This window comes from Pseudorca crassidens, chromosome 15 (assembly GCF_039906515.1).
Source record: "Pseudorca crassidens isolate mPseCra1 chromosome 15, mPseCra1.hap1, whole genome shotgun sequence".
Lineage (NCBI taxonomy): Eukaryota > Metazoa > Chordata > Mammalia > Artiodactyla > Delphinidae > Pseudorca > Pseudorca crassidens.
The window spans coordinates 21,828,253-21,852,820 of record NC_090310.1 but is presented as its reverse complement, the minus strand read 5'-3'; the positions used below and the strand labels follow the sequence as shown (position 1 = coordinate 21,852,820).

General features: G+C 42.4%; 1 protein-coding gene across 5 annotated transcripts in view; it reads right to left on the bottom strand.

Annotated features, from left to right (window-relative positions):
- Nucleotides 1–24,568, bottom strand: part of DNAH3 (dynein axonemal heavy chain 3) — a 194,658-nt gene that overhangs the window by 100,193 nt on the left and 69,897 nt on the right. For all 5 annotated transcript variants that reach the window (XM_067706433.1, XM_067706435.1, XM_067706434.1 and 2 more), the window contains 10 exons: nt 22,297–22,508; nt 18,206–18,297; nt 14,080–14,194; nt 10,774–10,890; nt 9,644–9,823; nt 8,829–8,965; nt 7,652–7,853; nt 5,928–6,020; nt 3,968–4,078; nt 497–611 (listed from right to left, as the gene is read on the bottom strand). In XM_067706433.1, the coding sequence (XP_067562534.1) occupies nt 497–611; nt 3,968–4,078; nt 5,928–6,020; nt 7,652–7,853; nt 8,829–8,965; nt 9,644–9,823; nt 10,774–10,890; nt 14,080–14,194; nt 18,206–18,297; nt 22,297–22,508 (1,374 nt within the window). The remainder of the gene's footprint in view (nt 1–496; nt 612–3,967; nt 4,079–5,927; nt 6,021–7,651; nt 7,854–8,828; nt 8,966–9,643; nt 9,824–10,773; nt 10,891–14,079; nt 14,195–18,205; nt 18,298–22,296; nt 22,509–24,568) is intronic.

Sequence of the window (24,568 nt, the reverse complement as noted above, 5' to 3'; positions counted from 1 at the left end):
GAAGGCATCCTCTCTTACCCATTCCCTCCCTGCATCACTGCCCATTTCCAGTCTCTGGGTTTGGAATCAGACATAAGTTCAAATTACAAAAGCATCTCTGCTACTTACTAGCTGTGTGCCTCTCAGCAAGTTATTTGCCTCTATAAACCTCAGGCTCTTAATCTGTGAAATGTGTATAAAAACAAGACAATGTATGTCAAGCACTTAGCACAAAGCTTGGCACCAAGTAAGTATTCAAAAATGTTCATTAAGATCAGTACAGGGAAATCGATCCGAGTTGGTAAGTCTCAGAAACGTTGGGGATGGGAGGGGAAAACATAAGATGGAGATACACAGAAGCACTGACTCCTCTCCTTACCCCCTCACTTACTTTCAGTTGGAGAAGCTTCTTCCTAATGAGAAAAGGGACCTGAGTCATTCCATCCAGAAGGGAGAGAGGCAAGCCTGGCAGCTCTTACTGGACAGTCAGTAATGCGAGGGAAACCTCCTTGCTTACCGTGGACATCAATGACTGTGAGGGCCCCAAGGGTGAGTCGAGCCCCACTGCTCAGTTTTCCTCGCACCAGCTGGACAATCTGTGCAATCTGATCATTGCTCTTTTTCAGAAAATCCTAGCAGGGGAGTAAGATGGAACAATGGGTTAAACTGGATTCTCTTCTGGTAATCTCTTTTCTGGAATGACACCATCCACAACCCCATGGTCCAAACCAGACTCCTGGATGTCATCCCTCAAGCTCCCTTTCCCTCACCCCTAGTCATTAACATTGAGACAAATTTCAAATGCATTACACTAACTGAAAGAATTCAGATTTGAAAGCCTAGATACTATATGATTCCATTTTATAATATTGTGGAAAAGACAAAACTATAGGGACAGAAAACAAAATGGTAGTTGTCAGAGGCTGAGAACAGGGGAAAGGGTTGACTACAAAGGGTATGAGGAAAATTTTAGGGTGTTTGGAACTATGTCTTGACTGTGATGGTGGTTACACGACTGTATGTGCTTGTCAAAATTCAGAGATGCACACTAAACGGCTTCCCTGGTGGCGCAGTGGTTGAGAGTCCACCTGCCGATGCAGGGGACACGGGTTTGTGCCCCGGTCTGGGAAGATCCCACATGCCGCGGAGCGGCTGGGCCCGTGAGCCATGGCCGCTGAGCCTGCGCGTCCGGAGCCTGTGCTCCGCAACGGGAGAGGCCACAAGAGTGAGAGGCCCGCGTACCGCAAAAAAAGAAAGAAATGCACACTAAAAAGGGTGAATTTTACTATATATAAATTAGGTAGTAAACCAGAATTAACAAAATACCTGAAACTCAGATTAAAATAGACAAAGGAGATATGAAAACTAAATGCATGTAAACATGTAATCCTGGATTGGATCCTGAACGAGGATGAGTATAAAAGGTTTATAGAATAGATAATAATATTGTATCAATGTTGATTTCCTGATTTGGATAATTGTACTGTGGTTATGTAAGATGTTAATATGTGGGGAATCTGGATGAAGAGTGTATGGGAATTCTTTGTATTATTTTTGCAATGTTATTTGCAGGTCTGACATTATTTCAAAATAAAGAGTTAAACAATAAAAATGAATTAAAAATGGGACTTCCCTGGTGGTGCAGTGGTTAAGAATCCGCCTGCCAACGCAGGGTACACAGGTTTGAGCCCTGGTCTGGGAAGATCCCACATGCCACAGAGCAACTAAGCCTGTGCGCCACAGCTACTGAGCCTGCGCTCTAGAGCCTACGAGCCACAACTACTGAGCCCATGTGCCTAGAGCCCGTGCTCCGCAATAAGAGAAGCCACCACAAAAGTCCCCGCACTCCAACGAAGAGTAGCCTCTGCTCACCGCAACTAGAGAAAGCCCACACGCAGCAACAAAGACCCAACACAGCCAAAAATAAATAAATAAATAAAAACTGAAAAAAAAAAAAAGAATTAAAAATAAGTGAGACCACCCTAGGCTCACCTCATTTTCCCCACTTTCCTGTTATGGTCTTCTTTGGCAAATGATTTTAACCCTCTGAGTCTCAGTCTCCTGATCTGTCAAATCCCAATAATTATAGCTATTCTTCAAGTGGTTTTGAGGATTAAATAAGATAGTGTATGTAAAGCACTTGGCACAATGTCTGGTGTGAATAAAGCACCCAGTAAATAGTGGTGGTTGTTATTAATTATAATATCCGTAGTACATAGCAAAAAAAAAGCCTTTTTGATGTGCCCCCATCACCCTCGGCGTGTCTGTAAAGCCGCTGGTGATGGAACTGCCCCCTGCATCTCTCTTAACCACATGCATTCCACAGCAATTCTGGACCAAACTGCCTTCAGTTGCTGGAATGCACCATACTTTTCATCGTCAGACTTTTGCACATTCTGGTCTCTCTCTCCTCTCTCTCCTCTCTCTCTCTCTCTCTCTCTCTTTCTCTCGGGAGTGCTTTCTCTTGTCCCTATTCATATTTTATGTCTCCTCTTAGACACTGTTTTTCTGGGAAATCTTCCCCTCTCTTTTCTCCTTCCTTCCCATGCTTTCTGGATCCCTGTACTTTCAGTATCATAGTTCTATAAAAGAGCCTTTTTATCTCCCCCCACTAGACTGTAAATCCGTGAGGACAGGGACCATGACTGTCTCATTTACCTCTAATTCCCTTTGCCTAGCAGCAAAGTCCCAGTTGCAACGTCAAACAAATATTTGTTAAATGAACAACGGGTAGATGGATGGATGGATAGCAATTCTGTACCAACACCTTTAGGATGCCAAGGCACATCACTCAGCATTCATTGTACTCCAGGGCTTGAGTGTGTGATGGGAAGCACTCTCCTCTTTTACAGGTAGGAAAACTGGGGCACAGAGATACAGTCACAAAAGTCAGAATTTTTTAGTGTTTCTGAGGTTTGAAATGATGTACGTGAAAGCAGTTTGCACGTGTAAAGTGCAACACATCTTTTAGGAATTATCAACAAGGTATCTGTAAAAAGTGAAACTTGGTCAAATACTAATGTTCTAATTTTAATGTATAAAGCAAAATATAGTAAATTAAAATATATTCTAGCCACAGGCAATCATATTGTATATAGGGGGAATAACAGGAATTCTGATGAGATAATCATGGGAAACTATACCATGGTAAAAATGTTGGGAATGGAGTTACCATGTAGTCAGTCAAAAAATATTTATTGAGCAACTACTATGTGCTTGACACTGCACTAACCCTCTGAGATATAATAGTGAGGCAAGGAGACATGCCCCCTGCCCTGTGGGGTTTATAGCCTAGGATCTAAGTACTGAATAATTTACTAGCATCTCATTTAACCCTTCACAGTAGTAAGGTGTGGTGCTACAATTCCTTCCATTTTATAGACAAGGAGACTGAGGTTCAGGTTATGTAGCTTGACCATGGTCACATATCTAACAGTTGGAGGTGTCAGAATTTGAACTCAAATCCATCCAGGTCTTGAACCCTCAAGTACAGGCATTGGTGGCAGAGTTAGCTGGAAATACGTGTGTCCGGATCTGAAGACAAGCAGGACCTGAGCATTCTTGGTCTCAAGAGAAAGCTGAAGGAAAAGCTGGAGATGGGTTAGTGCTGGACTGGAGGTGGTAAGAAGGGATATGGTGCAGGAAGAGTAGAGGAAAAGAGGACCAGGTGGCTTCTTGGCCCAGGAAGAAGATGAGCAGTCTCTGCTGGTAGAAATTCTGCCGGGTTGACAATTGGAAGCAAAGGCTGAAGAAACAGGATACTGCAGCCTAGAATTTCCGTCTGGGAAGAAATGTGAGAGTTCTTATACTACAGAACTCCAGGACAGCCCTAATTCCCAAATCTCCGTCCCAAAGAGAACCCTGCCTTCTGTGACACCATGGGGCTGTTTATTTTTTTGTTTAGAAAAATGGCTACTCTAATTATATGTCATTCAAATCATAATCCAGCTCAAATCTCCTCTACAAGCTTCATGACAGGCTCACTTACCGGTAGGGTCTTTTCAACCAGGGCTTGGGAAACCTCCTGGGTCCAAAAGATGGAGGAGACACAGATAACCACCTGGCCAGGCCACTGCAAGACCCAGTGATTACGAGGGACCTGGGAAAGTGCAGCAGGGCACATTGTAGGGTCAGTTCATCTTATGTGAGTTAAACTGACTTCCTAAAAACATCTACCACCATCTTACCCCCTCAACAAAAACAAAATTCATCCCAACCTCCGAGGCTACAAGGCTTGACATTTCTGGGATTACGGATTTATGTCTTCCTCCCTGAATTTTATGAAAAAGAAAAGGATCATCACCAACAATTTCATTAACTCTGTTGCCTATAAGTTGTCACTTGCCAGCCACCTCTACAAGGATTAAGTTATGACCTGCTGCAGCTGCTGACCTTCAACACCCCCTGCAAGGAGTTCAGGGTGGAGATCAGGAATGAGGCACTCTGTGCTCTGGGAAAAACTGGCAGAACAGGTCTTCAGATAATTAGATATTTTCAGGAAACCATTTTATGAGCCCAATTCTTGCATCTCCTCGTATCTAGGAAAGCACTAAAACCCTTCATGGTGACATCTGCTCCTCGTGACTAGCAGCGACCTTCACGAGACCAGCAGCAACCTTCTGCAAAAAATATGTGATGATTGCATGTACTCCCCCTTCACCAAAATCCCATATACACTGACCTTCCCCCCTACATCTTTGGAGCATTTTCTGAGAGATATCTGAAATGCTGTCTCCCAGTCTATAGTCCTCATTTTGCCCCAAATAAAACTTAACTCACAACTCTCATGTCGTGCATTTTTTTTTCAGTCAACAACTCCTTTCTTTTTTTTCCTTTAATGCTCCCATCCAGGGATTTTACATAGTTATAATCAAGGTGTTGTTCAGAAGGTATTTATATAACTACTCCTTTTGATAGCTACATAACATTGCAGTACTGCCCCACGATTTTCTTAGCCATGACCGCCCTAACTTTTTTTAAACTATAGATAGGGAAATTATAGCCTGAGGGACAAATATGGCCATATCTGTTTTTGTAAATAAAGTTATACTGTAATACAGCCACGCCCCCTGCTGAATCCATCATCCAAGGCTGCTTTTCTATTAGAAAGGCAAGGATAAATAGTTGTGCCTGGTGTATATTGCCTGCACGGCTGAAAACATTTACTATCTGGTCCTTTACAGAAAAAGTTTGCTGTGTCTGGCTACAGATGCAATTGCATGAAATAACTTCATACAGGTAGCCGTTTTTCTTTAACTTAATTTTTGATTTGTAATATGTCATGGGACAAAGGACTGGTCTTTCATTTACAAGGCAAATACTACTGAGAGGGGCAGCAGGGTCAGTCCTTGGTACTTAGTGGGAAGGTGTTAATTGAATACCCCTTTTTTTGATGGAAAAAGTCCTGGGGATAGGGGTGGGGGCCCCAAAGTGAGGAGCACCTAAAGTAGAGGAGAGTAAATATCTAGTCTGCCAACATTAACCTTGCTGGGAGCTGGCTAAAGAGTAATTGCAACAGGTTCTTTTCCCTTAGGCCTTCTGTTACACAGGTCACCTAAAGCTTTGGGAGCTTAATGAGTTGTGCCCTTCAGGGCATGTGTAATGTTAAAAAAGCCTGGGGGAGGGGATGCTTAATTGGGGAGGGGCTCTAAATAAACCGCTTGCCATCAATTATTTTCACAGAAAGGACTGCCCCACAGCAAACAAAGGGTTCTGGCTCACAGGCTATGCTAGTGTCTGCTGCTTCTAACTGCGAACATTTTATATTCAGAAATACATAGACTGCCCCAGGATTTACAGGGAAAGGAGAAAGAGGCACAGAGGGGTCAGGTGTTACTCAGCAGGAGAGGGGTGGGTTTTAGCAGAAGACAGGCTTCCATTTAACCTTGTCCCCAAAGTTCTTGTTGGTGTACCAACACCCTGGCATGTGTACCCCAATTTTCATTTACCTGGACATATGCTTCAATCCCAAGTCTAATAATTTCCTTCATACTGGCAAGCATCATCTGTTCCACCTGCTGGAGCCATCTTTCCACCATGCCCTGTGGGTTGAGACAGACAGAGAGGCAGTAACAGTTAGCCAAGCCTGGAGGGAGGGACCATGGGCAGAAGCCAGCTTTCTCTCTGGACAGAGCTGGAGGGAGGCCAAAGGTTTGCACACCTTTAAGCCAGTATTCTTTAACTATTGGTTTTACACTTATTTACTGTATTCTAAGAAGTGTATGTCTCAAAAAAGGGGCAATAGGGAGTTTTTAACATGCACTTCTTTCATATCATTTTCTGGAAGACAACTGTAAATAAAGTTATTTATGTCTCTCTCAGGAGACAAATGACACATTTACACTTCAGTTTGAGAAATAAAATATTGCCTCTGCCATATCAGTGATCAAAAGATGCTGCAGCCATCAGTGACTGCAGCCGCCACCTCCCAAAGTGAGCTGGTGAGCCCTGAGGGAACTCAGGATGAGAAAACACAGGATGCTGGCCCCAGACAGCTGACGCGCATATCAAAGGAATGATTTCAGTGAGCCTAGACTTTTGCATTTTCCCATCCATAGAAAAGCACTAAATTCCTTAACTTGAGATATCTGGTTTTCTTTAATTAACAATAATCTTTTGAAGTTCGGACTACCTGCCCTTTGTTGCAAAACTCCTATATATCTCCCCTCCTTGCCTCCTCCAAGCCGTTTTCTCAGGGTTACTTGAGATGCTGCCTCTCCAGCTTGAAGTCCTAAGAATGTCCGCTGAACAAAACACACCTCTTAACGTTTAGGTTGTGCATTTTTTTTTTAGTTGACAAGTTCATAAAATAAGTTGCTCATTTCTAATTGAACAGTTCTAATTCTTGCATTATTCCAGTGGTCCCCAAACTTTGCTGTGCACTGGAATCATCTGGAGATCTTTAAAAATTATGGATGCCTGACTCCCACTCCCAGACATTCTGATTTAATTGGTATGGGATGCAAGCAGGGCATTTGGATTTTTTTAAAGCTCTACAGGTAATTTGAATGTGCAGCATATTATTCAGTGTTAGAATCTCAGGCAACTGTACCTGCTGACCTCAGGTGCTCGTGAGCTAGCTGGTGTCTGGTTTTAAGGTATGATCCCTGGTTGCTGTAACTTAAATGTGTGGGTGGCAAAAACGGCAAGGCAAGAGTACTTGTCTATTTCTACGCTGGGTGCCGTCCTATTCAGCAAGAGTGGAAGTAACTTACATTTTACTCATTTGATAAGGGCACATGTATGAAAAATCTGAGTTAAATGGCATTAATTCCATGAAATATTATTGAAACACCTGCCCTTTAAACACCTTTAAAAACACCTGCCCCATCTGACCAGATCTCTTTAAAGTGGGCTCTGCTCACGGGGATTTAAACAGCATTAGTTGTTGGATCTGATTCCTGCTGCTGCCTCCACATCAAGTTCGGTTGAAATCCTTCCACAAATTTAGGATGCCATGTGAATTGCAGTATAATCTCCATCTTAGAGATGAGCAAGTAGACTCAGAAAGATTAGTTCCCCAAAGTCACCCGTCATTAAGTTGTGTAATCTAAGTGTTCCACACCCAGGCAATCTGGAACCAGAGTCCAAATGTTTAACCAACATACAATCTGCCTCTCTCTGTTTCACTCTGTTATGACGATAAGAACCAAAAATGGGTAAGTGGAGTTACTTTGGCTTCAGCTGGGGAGATTTTCTGTTTGAATGGAACGATTTCTTTTTCTGAGCTGATCATGCCCACAATCTCCATGCTGTCTGTAAACTCCAGCTTGGCAATTCCTTCAAAGCACTTCTTCAAGTGTGGTTGAACTCGGAGGGGGTCCTTTGTCTCTGACAAGATCTCCAACAGCTCATCATTTGATAGGAAGAAGAACCTATTGCAAAGCAAAGGAAGATGGCTACTGGAATCTCTTCTAAGAGCTTCTTTTTCCAACAAGGTGATACTCCCCAACAGGTAGATGACACTCGCGTGAATGCCAGCTACTTCTAGAGTCTTATCTAAGGCCCACTCCTCTTCACCATTTTTCATCTAGGGCATAGAAGGTGGAGATGGTTTTGACTCAGCAAAAGAAAGGAAGAAAGCTGGTATATGTGGATTTTATATGGCTGGGAGAGAGGGGTTGCTACCAGGTGAAAGAAACCTGGATAGAGCAGTGGTTCTTAACCTTGGCTGCACTTTAGAATCATCTGCAGAGGTTATAAAAAAAAAATTCCAATGCCAAGGTTCCACTTCCCAGAGATTGTAATATAACTGATCTGGGATTGGGTCTGGGAATTTGTATTTTTAAAACTCCCAGGCGAGGGGGCTTCCCTGGTGGTGCAGTGGTTGAGAGTCCACCTGCCGATGCAGAGGACGTGGGTTCGTGCCCTGGTCTGGGAAGATCCCACATGCCGTGGAGCAGCTGGGCCCGTAAGCCATGGCCGCTGGGCCTGTGCATCTGGAGCCTGTGCTCCGCAACGGGAGAGGCCACAACAGTGAGAGGCCCGCGCAAAAAAAAAAAAAAAATTGCTTTCTAAGTTACACTAGCCACATTTCAAGCACTGGATAGCCACGTGTGGCTAAGGACTCAAACTGAGGTCTGTTTAACTCCAAAGTCCAGGCTCTTGAGTACTATACCCCTCTAATTGGGTATTTGACCATGCTGGTTCCATTGGTGTCTATTCAACCTCACTCTAAATAGTGACCGTGAAGACACACCTTACCCCCGAGAGCTGTCTTTTGGGGAATGGAAAACCTAGAAAGAATATGGAATAGATGAGTAGAAGCTAACTCTCAGTATGAAAAAATGTAACTCTACCTATATATGGGTCAAGAGCGCAACTTCAAGCAAGAGAATGATGCTGAATACCTGGGGAAAAATAGTCTCTTCTTCTCCAAGTAGTCATTCAGCCCCTTCTGGATGTCCTCCAACAGAAGGTTGGCTTCTTGAAGCCTCTCAGCCATCCGTGGTTGGTCTGCTGCCACCAGAACCCTGGTATCTTTCACCTAGGTTCCATAAAAAAAGGTGATAATCATCATGAGGTTCCCAGATCCTGAGACTGGTTATTGTAATGAGTGTGCGACCAGCCCATCAACTAATGACCCTCCTACCCTAATCACCTCCTAATCCCCCAAGGTTGACTGCTCATATAACATGACCCTCTTCCTCTGGCCATGGTTGACTGGGCTGGGGTTGGGCACCTGAAACCGACGAAGCCAATTATATTTTAACTTCTGGGATTGTGGAATTCAGACCACGACATTCTATACTAGTCTGCGCTGGTCCCTTGAACATTTGTTAAACAACTGAGTAACTGAATACAGAGAATTACCTGAATTCTAAAATTATTCTCAATCTATAAAAGCTTTATTGCATTATCGTGTAACAAATAAAATCTTATACCTCGTTAGGAATGAGAGCTAAATTATCCAAACTGCTAATAGTCACCTCCACGAAGTTGGGATTTCAAAAGGCCTCTACTTTTTATATTTCCTATTTCCATGTTTGAATTTTTAATAACAAATAACTTTTGAAATTAGAAAAAATTTATAGAGATACTGAATTTGCAAAAATCCAGTTTACTAATAGGTTTCAAGGGACACGGCTGCATTGCACAATGAGGAACATCTGTACGGCATCCCACATTCCTGATGGTGAGATGTGCTAGGTAGTAAAAAACTCACGGCTTGGGACATGAGTGATTTCCAGTAACTATCAACGATGGCAAATTTCCTGCCCTCTTCTGGCATCTGGGCTATGATGTCCTCTGAACTGAAGATTGGTTCCAGGTATAGCCAGGTGGCTTGACATTTTAACCAGGCATCCAAAATTTCCTGCACGCGAACCAGCTTTTCTTCCCAGTTCTGCAAATTTAGCATTTCATATCTGAGTCACTAACATGCCACTCTGCATCGTAGACCCACCGACAAATGGATGCATTCACTCATTCACTTGTTCCACAAAGACTTATTGAGTGCCCACTATGTCCTGGTCACTCTTCTAGGCAAAGTGGATACAGCACTGAGAAAAAAACAAGAGTCCTTGCCCTCATAGAGTTCTTCTCCTAGTGGAATAATCATCATAATAATAACAACAACAACAGTAATATTTATAAGGCTTACTCTGTGACAAGTGATGGTCTGAGTGCTTTATGTATGTGAAACCAATTTAATCCAACAGATTTATAAGGGAGATATTATCACAAAGCTCACTTCACAGGTGCAGAAACTGACATACAACTAATTCAAGTAACTTGTCCAAGGTCACACAACTGATAAGGGGCAGAGTCAGAATTTGAACCCAGGCAGTCTGGCTCAAGTTGGTGTCCTTAGCCTATCCCACTTCCACAGACAAAGAGCAAAGGAGGCCAAACCTCGTGTAATTTACATTCTAGATTACTATAGCCCATAAGGTACTTTCCATATGTACTTTGGTTTGGTGCATTCAAATAATCTCACCTTCTCTTTTAGCAGACTGTTGCAAAAGCTCAGTCTGGCAGACTGTTATAAAGGCTTACTTGGATGGTTACTGCTTTCAGTCTTTTGTTGTTTTTTTTTCCTCATCAAGAGAAAGTGAGTTTCTTTGTTAATTGGACTTAAAAACCTTCTTCCGAGACTTCCCTGGTGGTCCAGTGGTTAAGCCTCCGCTCTTCCACTGCAGGGGGCACGAGTTGGATCCCTGGTCGGGGAACTGAGATCCCTCGTGCCACACAGCCAGAAAAAAAAAAAAAAAAAAAAAAAAAAACCTTCTTGCTCCTCCAAGAAACCTGGAGCTAACAGGCCATCACAAAACATTCAACCTCATTTCCTCTTACCCGGCATTCTGTTTCTATTGGTTTGACAAATGGAGAGCCACACATGGTCTGGGTCTTTATCACGTGATCATCAAGTAGCAGTTGAATGTCATCAACTGCACACAAGATGCTTGTATCCTGTGAATAAAAATGAGCACCCCGTCAAAATCGCAAGACCGCTGACCCTCAAAGTCCTCACAGCTCAGATCTCCACGCTTGTGGGACACTATGTCTTGTAGGAGGTGGAATTTTCTATTTTCTTCCTGGAAAATATTCTTAAAGACCTTTTTACCTCCTTTGCAGAAATCAAATACAGTCCAAGCCTAGATCTGCAACCAGCATCTGTTGAGAAGAGGAGGAGTTCTGTCCCCTTCCCTGTGTTCCTGCTTTTCTGTTCACTTGTTTTCCAGGCTCTCCCTCAGGTAGAATCAACTGCTAATCTGGTTAGGTCTAGACCTTTGGCTCCCAAACAGTGTGCCCCAGGGCACTGCAGCAAACTCACAGCAAATAACTGTGGTTATTTTAAAACAAAATACAAATGTTTTTCTTTTAATTTATACGCACTTTTTCCCAGACCTTTGTTCAGTTGATGGGACACAAATACTTAAGTTGTTTGAACCCAATTACTTCATAAATAAAGCTGTTATGTATTTCTTTTGGACTAGAGAAGGGAACCATTTAAAAAGTACTCAGATACCAACAGCACCGTGAACCAAGAAAGTTTGGGAACTTCTGACTAAATAATTATTTGGCCATATTTTCCTGGTAGTTAGGGTTACTGTGCCTTAAAGGTTAGCCCCTGTAGATGGACTTTTCCTCCTGGGCCATGTGGCAAGAAAGCTGATAAGGGTCTGTCCCTTTGTGGTAGGTCTGGTCTTTCTTGCCCTGTTTTCACTTCTTTCAAACCTACATCTGGGTGGTTAATTTGGAGCAAGGATATATTCTCTCATCCCCCTTTTACCAGCAGCTCTGCACTGACAGGTGTCCAGCTATTAATGAACTGGTACCTCGATTCCCATTTTACTGTTGACCCTTGTCTATAGCTACTTCAGTCAAAAACTCTGAAGAGTGGCCAGATGTAACTGAGCTGTTATCAGGTTCCCCGACTTAACTGCTCATCTCAGCCCCACAGCCTCTAGCAGTATCTAATCCAATCAGATTCTGTAACAGCAAGTTGCTGGGACACACGGTTGCCTGGTCTTGCTGGGAGAGGCCCCCAGTTCTCCTCCCTCCCACTGGCTTGTCTACAGTTCTTAGTCAAGAGAAATCAAGGCATCAAGACAAAAAGGAAAAGAAGTCACAAAAGGATAACATGCAGCCTGGGGGAGGGAGGAGTATGGGAGCCTTTAGGGTTTTAGTTCTCAATCCACACTGCACTTTAGAAAAACCAGGGGTGCCTTAAAAATACGGATGCTCAGGCCAGAGTGATATTGTGATTTATAATAAGAAACGTATCTTTGGTCTTTGTTGCCGGCACAGCTCCTAAAACCCTTGGAATTTCCTAAGGGATGAGAGCAATAAAGGCATCTTTTGTTTTGTTATTGAGGTGGGTTTTTAGACCACACCGAAGGTTGGGGGCTGGTTGCCAGGAGAGCCAACCCTGTGATTAGAGGGTTGGAACTTTTAGTTCTACCATCCTGACCTTCTGGGAGGGGAACAGGGATAGAGATTGAGTTCAATCACCAGTGGCCAATGTTTTAATCAACTATGCCAAAGTAATGAAGCCTCTATAAAAACACAAAAGGAGGAAGAGATATGGGAACATATGTATATGTATAACTGATTCACTTTGTTATACAGCAGAAACTAACACACCATTGTAAGGCAATTATACTCTAATAAAGATGTTAAAAAAATTAAATTAAAAAAAAAGGAGAGGGTCCAGAGAGCTTCTGAGTTGGTGAACATGTAGAGATTTGGGGAGAGTGGCATGCTCAGAGAGAGCATGGAAGCTCCACACCACTTCCCCGTAGGCATTCCATCTGGCTGTTCCTGGGTCCTATATCCTTTTATAACAATCCAGTGATCTAGTAAGTAAACTGTTTCTCTGAGTTCTAACAACTTAATTGAACCCAAGGAGGGTGTCGTTGGGACCTCCAATCTATAGCTGGTCGGTCAGAAGCACAGGTGATACCCTGGGCTTGAGACTGGCATCTGAAGGGGGGTGAGGGGGTTCGCAGTCTTGTAGGACTGAGCCCTTACCCTGTGGGATCTGATGCTGTCTCCAGGTAGATAGTGTCAGAGTTGAGTGGAGTTGGAAGGCACCCAGCTGGTGTCAGAGAATTGCGTGGTAGGTAGTGTGGGAACTCCAGCCACCTACCCCAAACACACACACTTTGGAACTGAGTGACCAGAAGTGTACCAGGGTTGAAATGCACTGGTTTAAGAGCTGACGGCCTGCAGTATGTGAGTTTCTGCCTGTTGCCTCCACGATGTACAGCTCACCCAAGCAGCAAGTCCTCCTACCCATGGCCCATCCCAAGAGCAAGCCAGACCCCAGAGATGGCTGAGCAAACCCTTCAGGTTTATGCACCTCCACAGGCACTCTGTGAACTTACAAGTTTTCTACAAGCGCCAGTGATAAGAAAGTCTACAGCTTTGCTCTTCAAAATACGGTCCAGAGACCACAGCTTCAGTATTATCTGGGAGCTTGTTGGAACTGCAGAACCTCAGGCCCCAGCTGAAACCTGCTGACTCAGAACCTGCACTTTAGAAAGATTCTCAGGTGATTTCTGCACTTAATAACACTGGAGAAGTGCTAAGTATTGTCTACCTCAGGTATACTTCTGAGAGACCTGGGGTGCCCTCCCAGGGAGATGCTAACTCAGGAGGCTTGCTCAGCTCTTTTTCAACAGAAATCTTGTTGCTCTGAATCCAAAGGCCTTTCTCATTTGAAAATGCATCCCTCCATGGTGTCTGGGAAGAAGGCTGACTGGCACAGGAAGGCGGACAGGAGGAAACAATCTGACGCAAGGGCATAGTGATTATAGACAACAATACTGTATTAAAAACTTCTACGCTGCTAAGAGACTAGACCTTAATTATCCTACCACAAAAAAGGAAGGATAATTATGTGAGGTGATAGAGGTGTTAGCTAGGGTGGTAATCATACCGCAATACGTAAAACTATTACATCAACACACTGTACACTGTAAACTTACACAATGTTATACGTCAATTATATCTCAATAAAAAATTTTAAAACAGATTAGTTAGAGATCCTTCTTCTTTGAGTTCTGTTGCAGTTCTGAAACGAATTCCTTCTGTAATTTACTACATAATAAATGGGCTGCTCTCAGGGGGCCGAACAGTTGGACTGAGACTCACGGTGTCCCTGTACTTCACGAAGTTGAACGTCATGTTAGCCCAGTCTAACTTCATTTTCTCCAAGTTTTTCTCCAGAGAGTATTCCTTACTGGCAGTTGCACCAATGGGCTCCAGTCTAAAGAGAGAACACAGCGACAGTAACATCAACGGAGGAGGCCTCAAAACACATCAAAGGAGGAATTTCAGCTCAGCCATTAGAGAAATTTAAAAAGTCTTTAATTTTACTAAAATGTTTACCATCCTACTCTAATATTTACCAGCTAGCTCCAGTGTTTTGCAGGGTTTCTTTACACTTGGCGCTAGTGACTTTTTGGGCTGTGTTATGCGCTGAATTGTATCCCTCCAAAAATCATATGTTGAAGTCCTAACCAGCAGTACCTCAAAATGTGAGGTACCCTGTTTGGACATAGGGTCTTTAAAGAGGTAGTTAAGTTAAAATGAGGTCATTAGGGTGGGTCCTAATCCAACATAACTGGTGTCCTTATAAGAAGAGGAGATTAAGACACAGATACGCACAGAGGGAGGACCATGTGAGCACACAGGGAGAAGGCAGCCATCTGCAAGTCAAGGAGAGAGGCCTCAGAAGAAATCAACCCCCTGAAAACCTTGACCTTGGACTTCCAACCTCCAGAATTGTGAGAAAATAAATTTCTGTTGCTTAAGCCTATGGTATTTGTTATAGCAGCCCTAGAAAACTAATACAGGTTGGATAATTCTTTGGTGTGAAGAGCTGTCCTGTGCACTGCAGGAGGCTTAGCAGCATCCTTGGCCTCAATCCACTAGATGCCAGTAGCTGACGACCCCAGTCCCCACCTCTTGCCAGTTGTGCCAACCAAAAATGTCTCCAGATGTTGCCAAGTGTCCCCTGGGGGTGGATACCCCAGGTTGAGAACAACTGTTTTAAGGCCATTAAAACAAGACTTCCTTTTTCCATTTTAATTTACTCCTTATTATTCCTATTTACTTCAGAATTATTATTGACTTCTTATTCAGGTCTTAGACTTTCTGTTAATTTATATGATGGCTTTTTTCCCACTCCCTGTCCCTACCTTTTAAAAAAACACCTGCTATCTTCCCGATGCACTGGATCCATCCACCTACAGACCCTCTGTTCTATAGAAAGGGGGAGGGAGGGAGAGAAGGGGAAGATAAATTCCTTTCTTCTTGTTTCCACAGGAGAGCTGGGTACTAAATGCAGGCGTGGCTAAAAAATTGGGAAGCAAAGGTTTTGGAAGGAAAAGGAGGGATTATTCTTTCTGCCTCAGCACTGCCTTTCACTGTATCCTTGACCATCTGGTCTTTACTTTCACGTCAGGAAACTGAAGCCCAGAGGAAGCAAGTGACATGTCCAAAGCCACACACACAGCTGCGGAGTGCCAGAACCAGTTCCTCTGACTGCTAATCTGGTGTTTCTTCCTCCCCTACTATGTGCCTTCTCCTCTCTCTTTGTCAGAGGAGCAAAAGAATTGCTCACATGTGGTCAGCCAAACAGCTCAACTAAATAGAGCTGAAAACCCTCATCTGGCCTCATGTAGGGATGTAGAAGAGGCCCAGATAACGCCAGACAATGACTGATCAACACCTCAGCAGCATGGTCTTCATTCTAAATGTGACCTTCTTGGGAGACAACCAAAATGAGCGTGCATATAGAGAATAATAAAGGCAGGTGCCAATCCAGATGAGTATGAGACAAACAGGCTGGCGGTGTGGCCATGACCCAATCACTTGACAGGCTTTCGGTCCCCATCTGCTCATATCAAGCATTGTTGGTATAATTAAATAAGATAAAATGCTTGCAATGTGCCTTATGACTTATAATTATGCAAATAATTGCACAGGGGAGGAATTAATGAGGTTGGGAGTCCATGAAGTATATCGAGTTGACCTTATCCAAATGTACTCAAGATGCTCACTAACTGCGGGCTGTGATAAAACTGCCTTAACTATGGGATAGTGGGATACAAGGAACATCACACTTCACTAATAGGTAGTAGCTGAGAACTTAGATGCTAAATCAGTTCAGGTTACACGCCTTCTCTCATAATCCTCACAATAACTCCAATCACCTAGCTACTATTATTATTTCCATTTTACAGATAAGGAGACTGGGCACATAGAGGTAAACAACTTGGCCAAGGAAACACCACTTCTAGATTTGTCACAGCTGAGCACATTGGCATGAAGCATGGCAGTGTGCTGTGTATCTGCTCAGTCTCTGTCTCCTTTGATGGGTTTATCTTTTCAGGCAGTAAAGGGTAATGGATAAGGTTCTGAAGTTAGCTAGCCTGGGCTCAGGTCTTAGTTCTTGTGACCTCTGGATATTTGCTTAATCTCGCTAATCAATTTATTTCCTCATCTGTAAAATGTGAATAAAATTAGCTAGAATATTAGGGTGTTGTGATGGATAAGTTGGTTAATTCATATAAAATGCTCAGTGCAGCATAAGTGTTCTAGAGCTGGTATTTCTTGGGAACATCTTATTGGGGAAATTGAGGCCCTTTAATAAAATAGCATAAACCTGGTAAAAATGCATGTGTCTTGTATGATATCACTTAAATGCGGAATTTTAAAAAATGGTACGAATGAACTTATTAAGAAAACAGAAATAGAGTCACAGATGTAGAAAACAACCTTATGGTTACCAGGGGGGAAAGGGGAGGAGGGATAAATTGGGATATTGGGATTGACATATACACACTACTATATATAAAATAGATAACTAATAAGGACCTACTGTATAGCACAGGAAACTCTACTCAATATTCTGTAATGGCCTATGCAGAATCTAAAAAAGTATGGACACATGTATATGTATAACTGATTCACTTTGCTGTACAGCAGAAACACAACATTGTAAATCAGCTATACTCCAATAAAAATTTAAAAAAATAAAATAAAAGCCTGTGTCTGTAGACCTGCTCCTTAAAGAGGGACAGTAGTGGTGGTATTGGGGGTCATCAGAGTATTCAGGTGGCAGACAGATTTGGGGGCCTGGAAGGACCTTAGATTAGGTGCTTGCCCTGCCCCAGTATAAAGGAAGGGCTTTCAAACTCTAGCAGGCATCACTATCACCTACAGCAGTGCTGTCTATTCGAAATATAATCTGAGCCACATATGTCATTTCAAAGTTTCTGGTAGCCAATTTAACATAAGTAAAAAGAAACTATTTTATTTAACACAATAAATCCAAAATATTATCATTTCAACATACAATCAATATTTAAAATAATTAGATATTTTGCTTTTTTTCCCTCCTTAATAAGTCTTTGAAATCCAGCCTATAGTTTACACATTCAGCACATCAAATTCAGAATAGCTACATTTCAAAGGCTGAGTAGCCACACGTGGCTAGTGGCTCCTGCACTGAACAGCGCTGATATGGAGGATTTGTTTAAACCCAGATTTCAGCTTTCAATCCCCTGAATTTCTGATTCAGCAGATTGGGGTAGGGCCTGAGAATGTGCATTTCTAACAAGTTCTCAGGTGATGCTGATGCCTCTGGTCTGGGGTCACAGTCTGAGAATCTCACGTGTTGAGTGAGAACCAAACCCAGTTGCCTAACAGGGTCTCTAGTCTTAGCAATACATCTCCCTACGCATCACCCTGAAGGAAGTGTGGAAAAACAAACAGGGTCCTGAGAATCTCTGGTCCTAAAAACAGCAGATCAAATAGTACAAATTCTCACATATGAACTCCAGGGGCATTTGGAGAAGGAGAGAAAGCAAGTGAAGAGATCTCTCATTTGACCATATTTCATGAAATTTTAGAGCTCAGGGAGCCACTCCTGTTTGCTGCTGTTGTTTGTTTAAAGAGGAAGAAACTGAGGCCCAGGAAGGTGAAATGGTTTTGCCCAAAGTCACTGAGAGCTGGGCTTGAGGCTCAGGTTCAGAGAACTATTTAAAAAAATTTCTTTTTGAAATAAAATCTCTGACTCAATTTTCTAGTCATAATCTGACATCAACTCTGCAGCTGGAAATGAAAGCTTCACCAGCAGCTAGTCAGCTGAAGTAGAGGTTACCCTAAACCAGAATGAGAAAAGCAGCCTGCTATGCGGCCATTCAGTCATACAACTGTGAGAATTCATAGACACTTTGACGAAAAAACTTTCTGAAGGGAGAAGCCTTACTTTTCAATGAATTTGCCAAACCCAAATTCCAGCATATTTGAGAGGCAAGTCGTTTCAGTGGGCTTTACTTCATAGCCGACAATCTCACTAATCTGCAAAGAGAAAAACAAGGGTGTATTTTCCAAGGCAGTGTTGTCCAGTAGACTTTCTGTGATGACTGAAATGTTCTATATCTGTGCTGTCTCGTGCAGGAGCCACCAGTCACATTCAGCTGTTGAGCACTGGAAAGGTGGCTAGTGTGACTGAGGAACTGATTTTCAAATTTTATTTAATTTTACTTAATTTATATTTAAATAGCTACGTGTAGCTAGTGGCTGCTGAATTGGACAGCGCAGGTCTAAGGTTTTGGGCGGTGGCCTAGGGCCCACCCTGCATTGTGTCTGGTTTGCTGGGGGTTGTTCTCCCACCAGGAATTGGCATAATGCAAACTTGTGGGCACCTTAGAGGCTCACAACCAGGTCTGGTTTGTTTTTGTGCTCCCAGGGCTGACTGCAAAACCTGGTCCATGACAGAAGCTGCTGTAAGCATTTGCTGAATAAAAGGAGGAAGTCTATTAGCTAGATGACTCCCCCACCAAAATCTTCCTTTCCAACCCAGTGTACTAACTTGTTGGAAATGTTAGCACCTGTGCCCATTCCTTTGGTGTAAATATTACCCCAACCTTACCTTTTAAGTGAAAATATCCCTGTGAAAGTTCTTTGATGAAGTCTCTGATGGCTTTGAACATTTTTCTCAGGGACTGAGAGATCTGGGCAGTACGAGGGTTATGTGTGCTCAAGAAGAGCACAGGGGTTAACGGGAATGAGGCTCTGTAAAAAACCTCACCTACTGCCCAGTTTTGTCTCTGTCCAGCTCCAGCAGGACTAAAGAATGTCAGAGCAGGAAGAGACATGAAAATCACATCATGTTCTGTCTTATTCAGCCCTGTGTCCCTGGGGCCTGATAGGCAGTAGGCATCAATAAGCACTTGTGGAGTGAAAGCATGAGTGAACCAGCTAATTCAAACAGATTCCAATCTGGGTTCTGAGGTCACCTGGAGGACCACTGAGGTAATGGAAATAATAAAAGTAATTAACATTTATTGAGGGCTTATTATGCGGTAGGTTGGTTTTAAGAGCTTTATGTACTTATTTCATCCTCCCAACATGATGAGGAAGATACTGGTATATTATTACTCCCATTTTACATGCAAGGAAACTGAGACAAAGAAATTAAGTTTATGATCATCTAGCTAATGGACCATAACAGCCATTGCAGAATTGGGACTTGTATCTGATTCTGACTCCAAAGCTCTCATCCATCATATTCTAGTGTTTCCTGCAGGTCTTCTATGTATAATTGTGCAGATTATATACTGCATAACTCTAGAAAGTACAATTCCCACTGTCGTGCACAAAAATAGCATTCCCTAGAGCATAAACTGCACAATTATTCCTGGTGGCCCAGGGCTCTCATTTATTCTCTAATACCTGCAAGTATGGCTTAGGACAACACACTATCTCTAGGATTAAATGACATAACTGTGTAAAGCACTTGACACAGTAAATACTTGGCCTATGGAAGGACTCAGAGATCTGTAGTTTTATTTTTTAAATTGCTTTTGTCGAGTATAGAGATTAACAGGCATCTGATCTAATTCTAAGAAACTGAAGTTATGCTGTCCAATACATAGCCACTAACCCCTTGTAGCTATTGAGAACTTGAAATGCAACTAGTCCATATCAAAATGTGCTGTATAAAAGCACACCATGTTTCAAAGACTTAGTATGAAAACTGTAATGTAAAAGGTCACATTAACATTTTTATACTGATTACTTATTGAACTGATAGTGATTTTGATATGTTTGGTTAAATCTAGTCATACGGTTTATTTCACCTTTTTTATACTTTAAAAAATGTGGCTACTAGAAACTTTAAAATTATACATATGTTCATAGTATATTTCCACTGGGCAGCAGTGTCCTAGAGGCCAGCTTTGGTGCATATCAGTACAGTGTTACCTTGTTCCATCTTGTTTTACACCACAGTAGCAATAAAGTCTATGTCTCAAATACAGAGACTAGCCTTTCCTGCTTAAGTTCTGGGAAACGGTCAGAAATCTCAACACAACCGCCTCATGACCCCAGAAGATCCATTTTGTAGTCTTGAGAGCTACAGGTGGTTTAGCCTACAGAGCCCCCCTGCCGGAGCCAAATCTGTGCACAAGGATCTCCTGAGTTAGGCATTAGAACTGAGAATGCTTCCCCAAGCCTGGGGCTGTCACTGGGCGGGCTTGTTGTGTGACCTACAGTACAGGCAGAAATGGGCTCTGAGTCGGGGCAACCCTGAGGGTACCTTGTGGCCTTTGTCCTTTCTGAGCTTATCTTCAACTATTTAGCCCATTGAGATTCCACTGTAGGTGCTCTTTACTCAGGAGCCACCTTACCTCTTGCCTATAGTAAGTGGAATATAGCACATTCCATTCTTATCTATAGCTCACTGCCCCCTACTGTCCACTCCCTCTCTCTGACCTGATATTTCTTGCCCCCTTTTCACACATCAAGGCTGAGTCAAAAACACCTAGATTCCAATTCTCTTCCCCACCCCTCACTGGCCACGTGACAATTTATTGTCCCTACTTCAAAGGGTTGTTGGGAGGATGAAATGAGAGAATCCGCATAAAGTATATAACAGTACCCAGTACAAAGTTGGTACTCCATACACTTTAGCTATTATTGTTATTATTATTTTAATTCCAGGGAATTTTTTCCCCCAATCTGTCCATCTAAGGGGCCTATAAATGAGAATTATTAATGTCTAGGAATGGTTGGGATTTTTAAAGTGCCCCTGTGTGAGAATGCTGTCATCACAGGGGGAGCACCAGATGGAGGGGATGGCTTTCTGAGCACCCCTAGAGCACTGCTTAAATGCCATTGATGAGGACACTTTCTAAAATGTCATCTCATGGAGAGACCTAGCACTGCTGGAGGGCACCTGTCTACCTAACTCTCTAAATGGTCAAAGCTCTAGTCAGGCTAGCTCCGCAGGGAGAGGCACCCTATGAGTACCAAGTGAGGGCAGCTGCCGCTGTGCAGATCCCTCTGCTGGGGCAGCTCAAGACCCAAAGTCTACCAGATGACCTTTGCTCTGACTTCTTTCCATCTTTGCTTAAGTCTTTAAGCAAATTTCAAGGCTTTCTGGGAAATTGAAAGCAGCTCCTCTCTACAGAAAAATCTTGACTCTCTCATGTACCAAGATCTCTGCTGTCCCAGGGAGATCAAAATACTCCTAATGGTTATGCTCTCAGACTGAGTCCTTCTAGAGACAATGTCCTCAGTCTTGTGCATGGTTCCCAGGGAGAGAATTTCAGGCCCAGTCAGAGAGCAATTTGCCTACGGAGAGCCAGTCTCTTCTTCACCTCCACAAAGAGCAATTCCCTGGTAGAAGATGTTTCAAGGCCATTGCTAGCTCTTGAATGTGACAATTATTTTAGAAACACAGTGAGTTTTCTTTCTTCTGTTTAGTATCATACTACATTTATCACCCTCACATTTGGTTGCTTATAAAAATCCCATCATTTTTAGGGAGAATATTTATTATCCTCATTTATAGACCCAAAGGGCTGAAAAAAGAGGGCAAAATTACTTCTGAATATAGCCTGCTGGTTGAGGAAGCTGAAGTAGGAATCATCTGGCATTGTTAGGAGCCCCCAGGGATAAATGTGACTTTCTCTTTTGTGTAGCCTAGGTTAAGGAACAAATACAGGCCCCTCCCATTGTAATGTAACACCCTAATCACCTTTTAGGACACTGAACAGCCATTTGCTTAGGAAAGCAGATTAGGAGAGCCTTTGTGGCCACTGGCTGGAACAATACTCAACCACCAGCAATGGGGTCCCCAAAGAAAAGGATCGGCCTGTTTATGTGGCGAGGCAGGAAGTTATCCCCTTCCTTCAAAAGGCTATCACCCCCTTTACTACTCCCTTGGCCTCAAGTAGATTCTCCTTTTAGAAAGAAAAAGCTTGACCGGTTAATGGTTTCTGCCTTCCAAAGGGCTACCAGGACCAGGGCTGGGCTGGGCTGGGCTGGCTGGGGGTGGGCGGTGACAGGGACCTGCTGCCAGTGCCGGTCTTTCACTCCTGGGTTGCAGGAAATGCTGAGGATAGGGATGTGCTGCTTGAATTTATCAATCTTGATTTTCAAATTCTCTGCTAAGCGCCTGGGTGCAGGCACATCAGCTAAGGTCTTGGTCAATTTATATATCGTCCTCCACATATTCCCTATTTGCTCCGCGATTTCCTCAGCATTCAGTAACAAGAGGGGTCCTGAAATAGAAAAGATGGGGTTAGGGAAAGGTCAGATCACCAAGTAGTGTTAGTCACATGTACCTTTAATTCCCTGAATTTAGAATTGTGTCTACTGTATGGATATTGGAACAAGCACAGGCTTTAGAGTTGGGTCTGAAACCTCTACTTAGCCAGTGAAGCCTTGGGGATACTGACTGAACTTTTCTAAGCCTCAGCAGTCTCACCTGTGACACAGGGGTAATACTGGATACCTTGGAGGGTGACTGTAAAAACTACATGAGATAAGTAAAGTGGCTAACATATTGCCTGGCATACAATGCAAGAGTAGTTAGGGAATCAATTGTTAGTATAAGTTATAGATGCTATTATAGAAGTACCAAAAGGTGCTTCACAAATGCTGTGAAATATTAACAACTGGGGAATGTGGATGAATAGGGACATAGGAGTTAACTGTACAGTTCTGACAGCTTTTATGTAAGTTTGAAATTATTTAAAAATAGATTATCTTTAAAACAGAAAATGACACCTCATTTATAAAAAAAAAAAAAAAAACTTCACCAAAACATTAATTCTCTTCTCCTTTTCTTTTACAGGTATCTTTTAGCATTTGGGTTTTCACATTCAGTCTTTCCACGCTGCTGCTTCCTTCCACTTTGTTATTTCAAATTAGTATTAACTCTTGCATTATGATGTTGCTAATTAACTCAAAAACGCTTTTCTTTCAGGGCTGCCAAGACTAAAAATAGATTCACTCATATAGCTTCATTAATTAATAACATGCTTTACCAACCTAACATTTTTTGTTAAGTAATCAAATATTAAAATTTTTTAAAAAGAAAAGAAGGGCTTCCCTGGTGGCGCAGTGGTTGAGAGTCCACCTGCCGGTGCAGGGGACACGGGTTCGTGCCCCGGTCCGGGAGGATCCCATATGCTACGGAGCGGCTGGGCCCGTGAGCCATGGCCGCTGAGCCTGCGCGTCTGGAGCCTGTGCTCCGCAACGGGAGAGGCCACAGCAGTGAGGGGCCCGCATACCGCAAAAAAAAAAAAGAAGAAAAGAAATATGTATGACTTCCATACAATATATAAAAAGAATAATACACCATGTCCACGTGGGGTTTATTGGCGGAATGCAAGGTTGATTTAATATTTGAAAATCAAGCAATGTAATATAGTCGAAAGAAGGAAAATCACATAATGTAAATTGATGCAGCAAAAGCATCTGACGAAATCCAATACCCATTCATGATAAAAATCTATAAACAAACTAGGAATACAAGAGAACTTCCTCAGTCTGATAAAGGGCACCCTATAAAAACCTACACTGACATTACATTTTTGTATGTGTTAAATATGTACAGCTTTTTATATGCTAATCATACAAAAAAAGTGGTTTAAAAAAATAAAAGCAAAAAACCCATTATACTTAATGGTGAAAGATGGAATACTTTCTCCCTAAGATCAGAAACAAGGCAAGGATTTTTATTCTCATAACTCAATTAAGAGAAAGACAGCTGGAAAAATTCCAAAATACTTGGAAATTAAGCTACATACTTCTTAATAACACATGCGTCAAAGAAGAAATATCAAGAGAAATTAAAAAATATTTTGAGCTAAATGAAAATAAAAATTAACATCAAAAGCTGTGGGATGTCACAGCCAATATAATACTCAATGGTGAAAAGCTGAAAGCATTCCTGCTAAAATCCAGAAGACAAAGATGCCCACTCTCATCACTTCTATTCAACATAGTATTGGAAGTCCTAGGCACAGGAATCAGACAAGAAAAAGAAATAAAAGGTATCCAGACTGGAAGCAAAGAGGTAAAATTGTCATTGTATGCAGATGACATGATACTCTATATAGAAAACCCTGAGGATTCCACTCAAAAACTACTAGAACTGATAAACGAATTCAGCAAGGTAGCAGGATACAAGAATAACATACAGAAATTGGTTGCATTTCTTTACACTAACAATGAAATATCAGCAAGGGAATGTAAAAAAAAAAAATCCCTTTTAAAATCGCATCCAAAAAAATAAAATACAGTAAGTCCCCTACATACGAACCTTCAAGCTGCG